At 30.9% G+C, this 15,982-nt stretch overlaps 2 protein-coding genes across 2 annotated transcripts; one reads left to right on the top strand and one right to left on the bottom strand.

Moving 5' to 3' along the window:
• The first annotated feature begins 1,167 nt into the window (after nt 1-1,167).
• Nucleotides 1,168-6,327, top strand: LOC130982469 (protein PIN-LIKES 7-like). Its single transcript, XM_057906522.1, has 10 exons — nt 1,168-1,305; nt 1,956-2,035; nt 2,736-2,860; nt 3,204-3,325; nt 3,744-3,932; nt 4,120-4,215; nt 4,829-4,929; nt 5,053-5,105; nt 5,634-5,819; nt 6,113-6,327. The coding sequence occupies exons 1-10, from the start codon at nt 1,168-1,170 to the stop codon at nt 6,235-6,237; spliced, it is 1,215 nt and encodes a 404-aa protein (XP_057762505.1). The 3' UTR covers nt 6,238-6,327.
• Nucleotides 6,328-6,608: 281 nt separating this feature from the next.
• LOC130971072 (exosome complex exonuclease RRP44 homolog A) lies at nt 6,609-14,927 on the bottom strand. The gene is made up of 24 exons (XM_057897087.1): nt 14,777-14,927; nt 14,535-14,672; nt 14,021-14,178; nt 13,774-13,829; nt 13,507-13,629; nt 13,205-13,335; nt 12,873-13,113; nt 12,366-12,522; nt 11,894-12,134; nt 11,227-11,383; nt 10,929-10,997; nt 10,235-10,360; nt 10,071-10,123; nt 9,550-9,656; nt 9,209-9,263; nt 9,004-9,103; nt 8,549-8,660; nt 8,225-8,345; nt 7,980-8,039; nt 7,799-7,904; nt 7,622-7,717; nt 7,439-7,520; nt 7,281-7,346; nt 6,609-7,131 (listed from the first exon to the last, which is right to left on the bottom strand). Exons 1-24 carry the CDS (start codon nt 14,828-14,830, stop codon nt 6,933-6,935), a joined length of 2,808 nt encoding a protein of 935 aa, XP_057753070.1. The 5' UTR covers nt 14,831-14,927; the 3' UTR covers nt 6,609-6,932.
• Between the last annotated feature and the right edge of the window lie 1,055 nt (nt 14,928-15,982).

The raw sequence follows: 15,982 nt of genomic DNA, 5'->3' as shown, positions 1-15,982 counted from the left end.
GAATAATTCTCTTTATTTTTACCTTCAAATTTTATTAAATTAAAGAACACCTCCTTCTATATATATAGGATTTTTTTAAACGTTTTAGAACACTTGCATGCTTTCAAGCTCAACGAATTGTGTGTTTTTTTTTTTTTGTATATCAATGAATAGTGTTTACTCTTTAAGAGTAGCATTTTGTCTCTCCAACATGATGAATGGTGTTTTGAGATCGACTAATTTAAAAAAAAAAAAAAAAGAAGAAGAAGAAAGTACGTTAGCTACTATAAAAGATAAACTAATACTTTTTTTAATTTTAATTTTTTTTATAAATTCAAAACAAAATATTTACAAATAAAACACACAAATAAACAGTGATGATAAGTGATATCTTCACTAAAAATATGAGCAATACATTAATTCCTTGGTTTCTTACTATAAAATTGTAATATTAATTATTTGGGGACCTTTTTTGTTTACTAATCATATACAAATTAAATTAAAATATTAATTTAACTAAGCATCTTTTAAAAATAGTATTTTTAAGTGAGTATAAAAAAATTATGTGATTTGAGTTATAATTTATTAGTCAGTTATTAATATATATATACTAAAAATAAATTAAATATTTAAATTATATATATATTTATATATAAATATATAATGACTAATTTTAATAATTAAATTTAATGTATAAATAATATTTTTATAAATAAATTATAAAAAAAAAGAAAAGAAAAAAAATATATAGGCGTAAACTGAGTCCATGAGTTTAACGCGAAAATAGTGATGCATCTAACTACTCACCATTGTAAACAATTGAATTCGTTACATGAATCGTAAAACACTCTTCTCTCTTTCAACCTTGAATTTCAGGTTTCATACAATTATACACCCTTTTCTGAATTAATTTCTGATGATTTTTCAAAAAAAAAAAAAAACCAGCAATCCTACTTTATTATTTTTTGTTGGCAATTTTTAATTGATTTTTTGAAATTTTTATCTTAGATTTATAATTTTAACATATCATCACTAACTCTCTTTTCACATTATTATTTTTCAGTGTGCATGAAAGATCAGAGACTGCAACTGTGACATTATTAGAATTGAAGGAGATCATTGTCATCATCATCAGCACAAAAAAGAAGAAGCAAATAAATAATTAATAATTTTTTTTATATATAAAAAATGGGTTTTTGGGAACTATTGGCGGTGGCATGTAATCCAATTATTCAAGTCCTACTTGTGAGTGCAGTGGGAGTTTATATGGCATCTGATAAATTTGATAATTTTCTCTCAGAAAATTTTCGAAGATCCTTGAACAAGGTACGAGAGAACATGCCATCTGAATTTAATTTTCAAAGCCATTAGGGTTTCAATTTTAAATTTAATTTAGGTTTAATTATTCTTTAGTCTTATAAAATTTTATTTAAATTTTTATATTTTTTTTTCAATTAAGTCTCTACTTTTTAGAATTAGGTTATTTTTATGTTAAAAACATTATGATTAATAGAATATTTCTTTCAAAATATATGTGGTCAAAAATTTAATTAGGTTTTTAATTATGAGTATTTTTAATTTATAAAAAAATATTTAGTTAATTCTAATATTATTTATATTAATAAAAAACTAATTATAAAATTAAAAACAGTATAAAAATTTAATTGAAAAAAAAAATAATAGAATAATTAAATTTTTAGTTTATAATAAATGGTTTGATTCTAATGCACTTAAAATGTAAAAAAAAAAAAACAGAGATTCAATTTAATTATATTTTCTTCCTGTTTGGATTATCCTTCAAATTAAAGAGACAAAATAGTAATGTATGTAACGCATGATCAAATATATGTATCAATCATAGATAATAAATACTCCTATAATTTATTGAATAATTTTCTATTATAAAGAAAAAGATGTCTTTTTTCTTCTTTTTATCATTGATTTCTTTTACATTATTTTGCTTGACCCTTTTGCAGCTTGTGTTCATTGCATTCACTCCATCACTTATATTTGCAAGTTTTGCAAGGAGTGTTTCTCTTGATGATATGATATCATGGTATGCATTGATTGTTAGCTCTTAAGGATGAACATGAATATGAACATAAATGTAGTGTAGTATGATTCAAATAAGTAACAAGAATAGGTGAATATATAAGTTTGAACCATATCTATTGTTAAAAATTTGATGAAATCTTATTTAAGTGGTTTGAATATGCAAGAAGAAGATAGTTATTATTTAATCGAATGAGATATAGTTCAATATTTAGACATAGAGAAAAAGCTACATACTTTATATAAGGTAATAAAAAAAATCTGAGTTAAATCGAACCAAGTTCAAATATGATTTATAACAGGATACAACGAGTTATTTAATTAAAATATAGTAGTTGATTTAATCAGAGAGGCATAGTTTTGTTGTTGTAAAATTCCAATCCCTAAAAAGAATTATATATTTTACCATTGATTAGAATTACTTAAAAAATTTTGTTGTATCAATTATTATTATGAATTTAATTTTGATGTATTGTGACAGTGTAAAGTATTTTAGTGTTTTACACAATCGTGTAATTACATTTATTTTTTTAGATGACTATTCACATGATCAATATAAAAGGTAGTTATTTTTACTTATGTGTAGTGTTATGTAAGTGTAAAACTACTTTATACTAATAGTACATCAAATTTAATTCTTATTATTATTATGGTAAAATTTATGTGTAAAACTTATGTTAATTTGTTTATTGATGAAAATGCAGGTGGTTTATGCCGGTTAACATTGGATGTACCTTTGTAATTGGAGGGTTTCTTGGGTGGTTAATTGTAAAATTACTAAAGCCAAGCTTGAAAGTTGAAGGCCTTATTATTGCTGCTTGTTCAACAGGTAGCATTGCATCAAAGTTATATATTATGGTATGCTTTGGCATTTTTTTTTTCATTTGTATTTGTATGTTTTCATTTTCATCACATACATACACTTCAATCTGAAAACCTTTCGTTTATATATGTTCCTAAAGTATATTTTAAAAAATAAAGATCTATCTAATGTATACATACATTGATACATATATATAATGAGTTTTATTTACTAAAGGCATGGATTAAAGAATAACAAATTGGAAATGTTTTATGAAAAACTAAAAGAATATCAAGTTTTAATGAATCAAATAATTAACAAAATAATTTAAATAATTAATAAAATATTGATATAATTCATGGTTCATCAGGTAATATGGGTAATCTTCCAGTTGTAATAATCCCAGCAATATGTTATGAAAAAGGAGGTCCATTTGGTGAAAGAGAAAAATGCAGAGTCAGAGCACTTGCATATGCTTCCTTCTCCTTGGCGGTAATTTTTTCATTTTTTAAACTAATTATTCATTTTTTTTTATTAAAATTAGGTGAAAACTCAAATGTACAGTTAACTTTATGTAAAACTGATAATTAAGAGTCGTTAAATAATTTAATAGGTTTTGTTAAATTGTCATATAACGACCTTCAGTTATCAACTTCACATAAATTTAACTGAAGAATAAATGTAACTAAAATAGAAAATGGATATAAAATGGATAATGTATTAAAAGTTAATAATAATAAATCGATAATAACTTTTTAACTTAATATTCATAACTTATACATATAACATCTATAATTATATATTTATTTATATTTAATATTATCTAATTATTTTTACAGTAATTAAGAAAAACAAAATAAAGTAACTTAAGATTTTTCTTTGTTCATGTATGGGTAATTATTATTTGTAGGTTGGTGGGATATTCATTTGGACCTTTACTTACCAATTAGTAAGAGACAGAGCCATGAAATATAAGGCATGGGAAGCTGCTCAAATCTTGAAGATTCCCAACAAAAACTATGATGATGCTAACACACAAACAAGCCTTCTCAAAGGGAATCAAAATCAAAACACAAACAGAGACACTGAGAACCAAATTGTAATCATGCATAGCTTATTAAATTTTTTTTTATTTTATACTTACATGAATAATGCATAACTAGTAGTATATATATATATATATATATATATATATATATATATATATATATATATATATATATATATATATTTCAAAAGCTTATTAATTTCTACATTATAAAATGAATCTAAATCTAAATGTGTAGATTCTAGATCAAGTTCCACAATCGTGTTGGCAAGGATTGGTTGAAACTGTGAGCCAAATAGTCTCAGAACTATTGTCACCCCCTACAGTTGCTACAGTGGGTTCCTTCTTCTATTTTAAACATACTAGTCATAGTATTTTAAAATGATTATTTTATTAGTCTGTGATTTTATAATTAAATACTTGTGGAACTAGTTTGGTTTATAAAAATTAAAGTTTGGCTAAAAGAAAATATAAAAATTAAAATGAAAGTTGTTAAATGTATGCTACGAATTATTTTGATCAATACTTATAATTCTCTAGTATGCTAATTTAATTATTGAGTATATATTTAAATAGGTCTTTAAGAAATTTTGTGTTAGACGTTTTTATTCTCAAAAAAAAATTATTATATTAAAATTTTTAAATTTTATAAAAATAAGTGATATATATTTTTATTATAGTTAGATCCATTTTTTTACTTGGATAAGTAGGTTCTCAAAAGTAAGATAAAAGAATTTATATGTCTTATTTTTATAAAATTTAAAGACTTCAATGTAATAAATTTTTTTTGAAAATGAAAATATCCGATGCGAAATTGCTTAGGATGAATTTGGGTATATACTCTTAATTATTTGAGGGTTTACTCTATTTTGATTGTGTAGTGATTAATAAATTAAATATGATCATGAGTTATCTTTTGTTTTTTACCCCTTTAAATATATGATCAGTTTTTAGGTTTCATCTTTGGTGGGGTTGACTGGCTCAGGAGCCTAATAATTGGAGAAGATGCTCCATTGAGAGTGATCCAAGAGACCATTCAGTTGCTAGGGTTTGTATTTTGCATTATATTTCTCATAAAATTAAATCAATTATTATTTCTCAATTATATTATTGTCTATTATTATTTCTTTTAATTTGTAGCATACACTTATATTATACCTATAATTCTTAGGGAAGGGACAATTCCTTGCATCACCATTTTGCTTGGTGGCAACCTCACTCAAGGTATTAAAGAAAAATGCTCAAAAATAGGTTTCTATTAAAAAACAGAAAAAAAAAAAATAAATACGTCCTTAAATTTTTAATTCGAAAACACATAAGTTTTTGACTAATTGAAAATAAGACATTTTAAATACAAGATATTTAAATCTCTTCTTCTAAAATATGAAGACAAATTGATCACCTAAAGAACTTAAATGTCTCGTGTTTTAGAAGGTGAGCGACGTTTTTGTTTTTTTAATTAGTCGATATCTTATTTGTCTTGAAAATAAAAAGTCAAATACCTATTTATCATTTTCTCTAAAATATATATATATATATATATATATATATATATATATATATATATATATATATATATATAACATCTAATAAGATATGCCATGCATAATGATTTATTAGGTGAAGATATATTTGTAGTTTCTACTCTATTATTTACCTTATTATCAATCATGAAACTAAATTAATATATTCAACAAAATTAATATTTTTCCTTTCTAATATTTTGGTATGTAACATAATTAATTATTGCAGGCATGAAATCATCCACTATAGAACCACTGACACTGATTAGTGTGGTCTTAGTTAGACTTTTCTTATTACCTTCAATTGGACTTTACATTGTGAGAGGAGCTGCAAGTTTAGGGTTTCTTCCATTAGATCCTTTGTTTCAGTATGTCCTTGTCATGCAGTATGCCATGCCACCTGCAATGAATATTTGTAAGTTTCTTCATGCATTCAGATATTCCTTTTCATATAACTTCCTATAAAATGTCAATTCTATTAATCTATATTATGATAGTATAAAGAGTTTTACACAATTATTTAATTAAATTTACAGTTTAAATTACTTTTGAAATAATAAATGTAAAAATTAGCTATTTTCAATGATATAACAATATACAATTGAATGATTCTTATAGTGTGAGATTATTAGAATTAAATTCATATATTATTGGTGTTTAATTTTATAAAAAATAAGCAACATAAATGGTGGGTATAAAATTGTGCAGGTACCATGACTCAGCTATTTGATGCAGGCACTGAGGAGGCCTCAGTTATTACCTTGTGGACATATTGTGCTGCAACTATATCCCTCACACTCTGGTCAACCACCCTTTTATATGTATTAACTTAAGGAGGAGAAATTTTTGTATACTTTTTAAGCACACAAGCATTTGTTTTATTTATAATTGTTAGAATGTATGTAGAAAAAAAATTTAAGAATGAATAGTTATGATTGATCTTGAATCATGTATTTAATGTTATTAAGAGAAAACATCGAAATTTCAAGATATTTAGCATAGAAATATAATGAAAAATACGTTAAAAATGGCATTGACATTTTGCACAATTATTTAAGATGACATTTTGCTCAATTATTTAGGACAAATAACTCTTTAACCTAATAGATAACTTAAATGACACGTAGTTTAGTGTAACAAAATGAAAAGAAACAGATGCTTACAGCTCAATTTCCTCTCTCTGAACAATTTGCCATGAAAAATATTAAAGAAAGGAATCATAAAAAATATACAAGGTTTGGAGCAAGGGTGTGAAACATTTTGATCTTGAAATATATAAATAACATGCACAAACTGATCACATACAATTCGCCACCACTACTCCTGAGAGATAATTCTAAAGATATGCATATAACATTCTGAGTTCAACCACTTTGTATAATTTTATAACCTCCTCTGGAATATATTGGATAAGTTACATGTTTCCTACGGGTTGTAACAACACTAAAATTCTATCCCACACAAACATGGCACAAAAATTCATTTCCAATATGTTGCTCTGTTGATGTGTTCATCAAATAATGTATTTTCATAAAAGAGTAAGCTGAAGTTTTGGTCGATTAGGCTGCGGCTCCACGACCTCCATATGAATTTGGACGGTCTGCAAAATGCTGTATGAAATGCTACCATCCATCTTTTTTATTTTCTGTTGTTGCTCGTCGACATACCATTCTCCACTTCCCTTCTCACCTTTTTGCGTCAAATATATAGGCCCTTCTATGCCAAATCTGTGGATCGGAGGGGGAAAAGGCGAAACTTAAAATCATAAATGACTCGACTCACTGACAATACAACAAAATTGAATGCTGCTTTATAGCTTTAAAACCATTGTTTCATGGACTATGTATGAGAAAGCAAAAGAGATAAGAAACTTTACTTGGGAACAAACACAAAGAATCCATTTGATCTCATTTTCACCACCCTAGCTTCTGTATCAGTCGGTCTGCGTGAGCAAAGACAGGTAAAGTCAAGAATAAGTTGCAACTAGATAGTAACCGTAGCAGCCTAGCACGGAGGGAAAGCAATGTCACTTACCTATTCCGGAAGTAAATTAGGGTATGGAGCTCTACAGAGGCTCGCCCAGCCATCTGTGCATTCCTATGCCGATAATTTAAATCTAAACCAGACATTCATTAATATGTATCGAATATAGTTATGCTGACAAAAATTTCAATTAAGGTGCTGAAAGAAAAAACACGATAAAAAGAGATTTCGTACTGTCTGAAATACTAGTGAGCTGAAGCCTGTCTTGAAATACAGGTGGTAACTTGGATATTCCTAAAGATGCAGCAAGTAACCTGTGCACAATGACATCTGCAAGGAAAATTGTTCAATCTCATTATATTGCACAAGGCACAAGCTTGACCGAATAAACGAATTACAAGAGACACTTGCCAGCATATCTTCTTATTGGTGATGTGAAATGAGTATATAAAGGAGCTGCAAGCCCATAATGATGATATTCTGGAGGGGTAAGATCCCCACTACTGAAATAAACAGCCTACAAAAGCAAAACAAGAATTCAATCTTATGTGATCAATCCCAAAATCTGAGATCTCATAAAAATTCAATTTACCTGAGTCATGCATCTAGTTGCTAGAATGCGGATTAACTTGTTGAAGTAAGGATCATCACCCTGAAAAAGTGTTTGGATAAGAGAGAGAACACCTTAAAGATCAAATATATCAAATGCTTGAGCTAACAAAGCCAAAAAGCAATACAACTAGACATCATCATCATATATAAAAAGTGCAAACCGAAGTGTCAATGGAAAAAAAAATGGACAAGTAGAATAAAAAATATCAAGGAAAAGCCATTTACCACAGCATGGTCAAGAGAATCAGCCAATGCTTTTGAGGACGAGACGTCCAAGTGCAGGCCAACTGCAGCAGCAGTACGTAGCAAAGGTTCAAGCATCTCTCTAGTTGGTGTTGGATGGCGCCTGAACAAGAACCAACAAACAATTAGAAGATAGCAATTAACCTTTCTTTTCATATGTAAAGTCGGTTAGCATTTCTAACCAACAGCCTCACATGCTTGTGAAAGTGATGATTCTCAATATCACATACCATGTTCTAGAGAAAGATACCAAAAGAATATTGAGATACCAAAACTTAATTTCAAAAAATCAGATCAGGAAACAACCTTAATAATGAGCATAGAGGAAAACTTTTAAGAATTTTTTCTGCAACCGAAACATTAGCAGCAAGCATAAACTCCTCCACCATTTGGTTGGCTTCCCGAATCTGGTACATACCTGCAAATAACAAATATTATTCTATTAATATCAGAAATAAAAATAAGTATGTATAAAAATCGCCAAGACCAAATTATCCCCAACTTCTACCAATCTTTCAATATCCCTAAAAAGTAGTAATTAAATCCAATTAGGACTCCAGATGATATAGAGGCTTGAGACACAAGGACATATTGGCTCTCATGCATCTGGAAAACATGACAGAACCCAATATGACAGGTGCACTCATTCTGAATGAGTAATCAAAGGGCACCGGCAGAACTTCTTAACCAATTGGAAGAATACGCGACTGGCTACCTTCCATGTCCCAACAAGAAATAATAAAAGAGGCAAGAACCAATACCAATATCAAGGGGGTCATGAGTTTCTGTGTCAATTTGAAATTTGACTTCAGCAGATGCAAGAGTCAAAGCTCCTCTCTCAATACGCCTTAATCTCATTTTCTGAAAGAAAATAAATACTTCTCAGAAAATTTTTTAACAGAGCATGTAAATATCATACTTATAAGTTACAAGCAAATAGTAACCTTACATAAATAAATTCCATACCTTAGCTAAACTATTCATATTCCTCAAATTTGTAGTTATTGGATCCATCAAACGACTGCAGAAAGAGCAAATAGAATATAATAACGAAGTCATAAATCAGAAATTGCACAATGAAAAAACAAAAAACAAAAAGAAGGGCAGTCATTGAAAATTACATGGTACTTTTATTTAATTTTTTCAAAAAAAAAGGGTCTCCAACTCAACCCAATTTCATGTTATGAGAATCACAATCACTCAAGTCAGTACAGTTATTTCATTAGCAATTATAACAGGCCAGGCACATTCTCAGCAGTCAGCACTCAGCAGTCACCAAACCAAGAATGTAAGAAAGAAATTCATACCTATCATCCATCCTTGCTTGAGCTTCGACATAAGACAACGCCGCAGAAGATTTAATGACACTTTTTGTGAATCTGGTGGAAACAATGTCTGCTTCAGGTGTCATTTCCTGAACATATGCATATAGGTTAAGTGCAATTCTATTTAGGGTTTAGCTAGCATGTGCCTTTTACTAATAGTAATCTTAGGCACATGTTAGCTAAACCTTTCTATTTTCTGCAATAAATTATATTATACTATGATATAAAGTGCTTGAGTTGACATCCTTCTTTGAAAGATTTAAACTATTACCATTGAATGTTTATAGATAAGTTTGATGGTGGACATCAGTCAAAGGGTTTTAGGCTTTTACCAAAGAGGTTCCAAGGATTTTGGAGATTGTGCAATAATATTCAGAATATTCTGACCAAATTATTTATAATAACTTATGTTTGTTTCTGTGTTTTTTCTCTCTCCCCCCCTCCCCCCCCTCCCCCCTCTTTTTTTTTTTTGGGCAATGGTCAAATTATGGGATTTCACATACCCATATGACAGAGAATGCAAGCCTTTCCACATCAGATCGAAGAGAACATATATCTGCAAAATGAAGGCTCTATCAACATTAGGCATAAAAAATAATATAACCACAGCAACCATTTTATTTTCAGCACAAATCGGCCAACCATTTAAAAGGTCAAATAATATCACCTTCAGTGAGAGGCTTTGGAAGCATGTCTATCCGTCTCTCAACTAGGTAGACAGATGTTCCCCTTTGTGAAGCCTCTTCATCAAGTGGAGTACCAGGATGCACAAAATTTGTCACATCGGCAATATCTGAGAGACGATCGCTAAAGATGAACTACATAGATAGACTAAATAGCGATAAAAGACGAGGACAATAAGGAGAAGGAAGAGAGAGGAAAAACTAATTATGCTGTTTACGAGGATAACCAAACCCACAGAGGGTGCATACAAAGGTATCATTAAGTAAGAATTTAGACATGCAAGCTCTTAGGCATTTTTTTCTAACTTCTTATTCCAGTTAGGACAGGGAGATTTTATTCTGGAAAGCAAGGCCTTATAAATAACTTCCAAATATTCCAAACTTTGGGACAGCAAAACAATGTTATACTTCATATATCAATATAGAATGCAAGTATGCTAAACAAGCATTTCATGTTACCAGAATTTGAAGGGAGAGAGAAACACAATACCCAATCAAATATGCTAATTATAATTGTCAGTATGAGCACCAAAATGTAAGAAAATCTCAAATATGTGTATATAAATGATGGAACCATAATATCCATCAACTATAGTAATCAACAAAAGCAAATTTTGAATACTTTTTTCTTAACTTATTACATGCACCATCAGTACAAATTCTAGAGACAAAGGATACGAACTCCAACTTCAAAATTTCCATTCGGAAGAGATGTACAGTGGAGTGCATCATCAATATCCTTGCAACCTGCATGCAAGAAGCAGAGTAACTACAATGTCCTTATGCCATCTCTTCCAAATCAAATTAAAACAGATAAATTTAAATGGTTATTGATCAAATGAAGTGAAGTACCAATGACAGAAGTTGGTAAATACAACAACCTTCTTTGGGAACACGAAACATATAACTCGGGTGATACAGTTATATTTCACTCTTTGCAGGCTAATAAAGAGGGAAAATAAATAAAAAACCATACCTGGAGGGTCTACACTGAAGACACACAGTCCACGCAAATCCTGCCTGATTGGATTGGACAGATCTTCAGCAGAGACTGACCATGGCAATGGTGGCAAACATGCTAGAACTTGTGAAGAGAATGGCCTTGAATTTATGTCATTTTCTATCAAAACGACCTGTATTGTACAAAAAGAAAAGAGATTGCATATTATTAATAATTTATGTCATGCTAGATGCTACATGACCAACATAAGGAAAAACAAGAAAAATAACTAAACAAGAATGCTCTCTCCTTTTTGCGAAAGAGGGTGAGTGAAAATGGGGTTGTTGACTACAAACTGGCTGGTCATCTAGACTTTCTTTAATAATTTTACTAAAGTAATTTACAGACCCCATAGGAAAGAAGCCAGGTGCTTCAGAAGATGCTCAAATAAAAAATGATTATATTTGATTTTATCTAACCACCCGAATGTTGAATTTCACGTTGTTATGAGAAAGACAGCTGGTGCCCCATGGGTGATCACAGAACTTTTTTTCTTTTTGGGGGGTAAAATCTACCTATAAATAATTATAAGCAGTAGCTTCATAAAATACCATGACACATAAGTATATATTGCCGAAGAATCATTGACTTCCTAATCTCAATAAACAGATAAATAGAAGCATGGAAATCCAATATTGCATACCTCACTTTCAGTATCTCTATCACCTATCTCTCCTATAGTTCGTACATAATGGCCTGATGGATATCGAGATTGACGATCCCAAGAATCAACAGCCACAATAATCCTCTTGTCAAGAAGGTTCTCAAGCTGGCGGGTTTGTATTCGAATCTTGGGAATTCTGCGATCTTTGGAGACAAATAAGGCATGAGCAACACCACCACTTCCTGCAGGCATAGGCATTGGGTCCAAAGATCCACAATACCTGCAAAGGCAATGAAATTTACTTGTATATTAAGTTCATATCTTTATCTTGAGTATTTTGACACTTCATATAATTCACACAAATATGATAGATGACAATTATAATAGAACACTAAGTAAGATTAATTAATAGAGAAGGAAATGATATTAGTTCCCAATTCATGGAATGCCAATTGCGAATCACAAATAACACAGACATGCTCCTATTAATTAACAATGATAGTAAACTTACGAATGCCAGTTTCTCTTGATAATGCCAACAACACGACCAGAAGGGCGACTTGGTGCGGTATTTACTTCTCCAGTAGAACCTTGCTGGGGAACAGTTCTAGGTGCATCATCAGCACTATTTGGAGCTAGATGAACACCATCATCCTCATCCTCATCCTCTGCAAGCAAATAATATTACTCTATGGTATCCTTAAACAGAAAGCATGTTCAGAAATGAAAATACACAAATAGACCAAGTATTGTCAATCTCAAGAAGTAAGTCCAAATTAAATGCAGTATGGAATAGAACAAATCAAAGTTATTTGTTTCTATTCTTTACTAGGGGAACTGCAATTATTAAAATATGTGAATAAGGGGAGGTAATGTAAAGCATATGTCATTCTTTATTTAATTCACTTTTTTTTTTTGCCTAAGTTGGAAATGAAATGCTTAAGAACTTTGCCAAGAAAAAAATTATGTTGTATGCCTGCCAAAAGGTGGAATGCAAGTGCAGAAACAATTAACATACCTTCACAAGCAATAGCTAGACTCTTCTCTTCTTGCCATTGGTCCTGAGGCAGGAGTTCAACTGCCACAATATCACCATCAAAAGCTCGGTTCATGTTTGAGCGCCCATAAATAATTATTTCATCACCAATGCTCTCACTTCCAACATATGCTTCAAATGGGTTGTAACGGTTCACACGAAGTTTCCCTTGATGATATATTCCTCGATGCAATCCAGAAGTAATTTCTGACATCGGCTTATGCTGATAGTTCCAAGTGTAAATAACCCATCATGTTAATTTGACCAAATATGCAGAGACGAATTACTAGAAAGAAATTATATCAACATGATACCTCTGTATAGATGATTTTCCTCTTCGATGGTCTGAGATCTTCAACCTCTTCCATGTTTACATCTTCTGATGAAGGCCGTACAAGCAGGTCAAGTAAATCTGGTCGATCCAAAGACTTGACATATGATTCAACTGAAAACAAAAGCCTTGACAATAAGTAGGTTTTTCGGAACAATCAATTAAAGAAACTGTTAGCTTTAAATGATGCTATCATGGACACAGCTGAAGTACATTGGTGAAATGAATTTTTAACACGTACAACTCGCAACTCAGTTGCCAAAAGATGAAAGTTAGTCCATTTACCTGTTTCTGCATGAATGCCCTCTTCAGTAGCCTTCCTTTTGTTCTCTTTATCATTGGTTATAAGCAAAACCTTTACCGCACCACCAAGATGTTTCTGATACCACTGAGCAGCCACTCGGATAGCTGCATTAATACTACTTAAGTTACAACTTCAAAGAAATTCTGTCCAATAGGCACTTCATGCGAGAAAAAATGCAACAGCAGCCAAAAGTCCAAAATGCATATAACAAACAAAGGATAAAATTAAAGCTCATCCAAAAAGCAAACCTCTATCATTCCTATCATTCTTGGTTTCTCCACTCATTTCTTTAATATATGTATCCCTGAAAACACGAGAAATAAAAGATCAACTATTGGTAGCATATTGCTATCATACGAAAGGTAAAAATGTTAGCAGCATCGAATAAAAAGACTCATTCCCTTGAGGAAAACATACTAATACTCTGCTTGGAGAATAATTTCATGATAGAATGCAATACAAAAAGAGAACAAGAAAGCCAAAGATAAAATTTACCTGTGGTATTCATTGGAGAAAACAAAGAACTTCCTCATTGAATTGCTACAGATAGCTCTAACTCGATTGTAAACAGACATATTCTTGTTCTTAACCTCTTCCAGCACAACCGACAGCACCACCACATTGTCGATAGCTGGATTCTCCAGCAAATCAATCTGTCAATGAATATTTCCAATTCAATAACTTCACTAAAAGTTGCAAAAATCATACCACCAATTTGACCGGTTACGGCAATTGAGTCACAAAAGAAATTACGTTCTCTCAAGGCATCCCAACGATGAACACACTATCAAATTAGTCCTTAAAAGATCATTTTGCTAACAAAGTAGTTCTTAAAATGTCTTATTGTTATCTTAATTCTAACAAAGCCTATCAGCAATCACATAATCCACTATTAGTATTCCCTAAACTAATAATTAACTAATTTGTAGGCGCTTTGATCTTGAAGGAGCTGAATTGTAGTTAAACCAAAGTAGGAATAAACAAATTGAGAATAAAAGAATAGGAGGACCTGGTTGAGGACGACATTGGTGTCGACGACGAGGATAGTGGAGGCGGAGGGACCCAAGCGAGCGGCGGAGGTGTCGCAGGCGGTGCAGAAGGGGGCGCCGCAGTAGATATCGTCGCGGAGGTAGTGCTCCCTCACTTGCTGCAATCAAAGCAATCAATCGCAAAGAAGAGCAAACTAGTTAGAGTTAGTTATTTAGTTAGTTAGTTACAGTTAGTTAGAGCTAGCTGATTAGTTGGTTATACCTTCATGACCTTGCCAGCTTTGGTTTTCTTAACGAAAGACTTGTTGTGAAGCATCTTTGCTGAACGGTGAACGGAACGGAACAGAGAGAAGTCGGAACTATGAAGAGAATAGTGTTGGAACTCGAAGGACTTTTTCCTTCGCCGCCGGAGTTTTCAGGTTTGTGTTCTCGACGGACCCGTGCTTCACTGAATCACCTTCCTTGCTCTCTCTGCGCTTTTTTTTTGAAGTAGTAGTAGGTGTAGAGTGGGCTTACCTACCAAAAACTGTGAACCTTGTTGGGCTTTAAGCCCAATCCATCGCGGATCGGCACTCGGGTTATTTTTATTGTTAAACTTTTAATACTAAAATGACCTTTTAAAAACAATGTTACCAAAAAAATTATTTATAAATAAACGGAAGTTCGCTTGTTATATTTTAAAAGCTTGATCTATTTAAGAAATTTATATAAAAAAGATTGGTAATTTTTTGTTAATAATGTAATTTTCATGAGTAATTATGCTAAATAACATGTTAGAAACTTAGAATATTGTCTTTTGAAATTTAATGTTGTCCATTAGGGTGTGCATGGCCCGGCTCCCGAAGATCCGGTCCGGCTTCAAGCACTTTAGAGATTAATTTGGTGTGATTTCACCAGATCTAAGGTGAGAGATCACATTTTACTTTCTAAAGTGAAATTCAAATTTTAGAGGATCCAAATCCCTCAAAAAATAGATCCGGTCATTATTTCGGGTCGGGTCACCTAAAATCAGCCCGGTGGCCCAGTCATCTTACACAATTAATATTTTGTGTTATTAGTGATGGATGATGGCTTTTCTTATGTGGAATTTAAGTATTGTAAATCTTAATATTTTGTGTTATTTTTTTTACCAAAGATAGGAGACCTAAACCCGCAACCTCTTAATTGAGAATGGGAAGATTATGCCATTTGAGCTATTACTCATTGACTAATATTTTGTGTTATTAGTTATTATAAGACTATAAGTTAATATTTTATGTTTAAAATGCATAAGATTTTAGATTAATTAATGCATAATATTGTGTTATTTGTATTGATTTAAATATTTGGTGTTATTAGACAATATTAGTATTGATTATGGTTATGCTTTAATTTTAGAGAAGAGTTAGTTCTTGTTATATTTTTCTAAGTAAATTTTACCATGTTAAATAATGGTTGGAGTCTTAAAAATTTGAATATTTTCACATGC

Source organism: Arachis stenosperma, chromosome 1 (genome assembly GCF_014773155.1).
Source record: "Arachis stenosperma cultivar V10309 chromosome 1, arast.V10309.gnm1.PFL2, whole genome shotgun sequence".
Lineage (NCBI taxonomy): Eukaryota > Viridiplantae > Streptophyta > Magnoliopsida > Fabales > Fabaceae > Arachis > Arachis stenosperma.
This window is presented reverse-complemented; position numbering and strand designations above follow the sequence as displayed.

Coding starts and splice junctions, on each gene's coding strand:
- LOC130982469 (XM_057906522.1), top strand. CDS start 1,168: ATGGGTTTTTGGGAACTATTGGCGGTGGCATGTAATCCAATTATTCAA. Junction 2,036..2,735: donor CTTGATGATATGATATCATG/GTATGCATTGAT, acceptor ATGAAAATGCAG/GTGGTTTATGCCGGTTAACA. Junction 5,820..6,112: donor GCCACCTGCAATGAATATTT/GTAAGTTTCTTC, acceptor AAAATTGTGCAG/GTACCATGACTCAGCTATTT.
- LOC130971072 (XM_057897087.1), bottom strand. CDS start 14,830: ATGCTTCACAACAAGTCTTTCGTTAAGAAAACCAAAGCTGGCAAGGTC. Junction 13,114..13,204: donor GGAAAATCATCTATACAGAG/GTATCATGTTGA, acceptor TGGAACTATCAG/CATAAGCCGATGTCAGAAAT. Junction 7,521..7,621: donor GCTCACTAGTATTTCAGACA/GTACGAAATCTC, acceptor TGTCTGGTTTAG/ATTTAAATTATCGGCATAGG.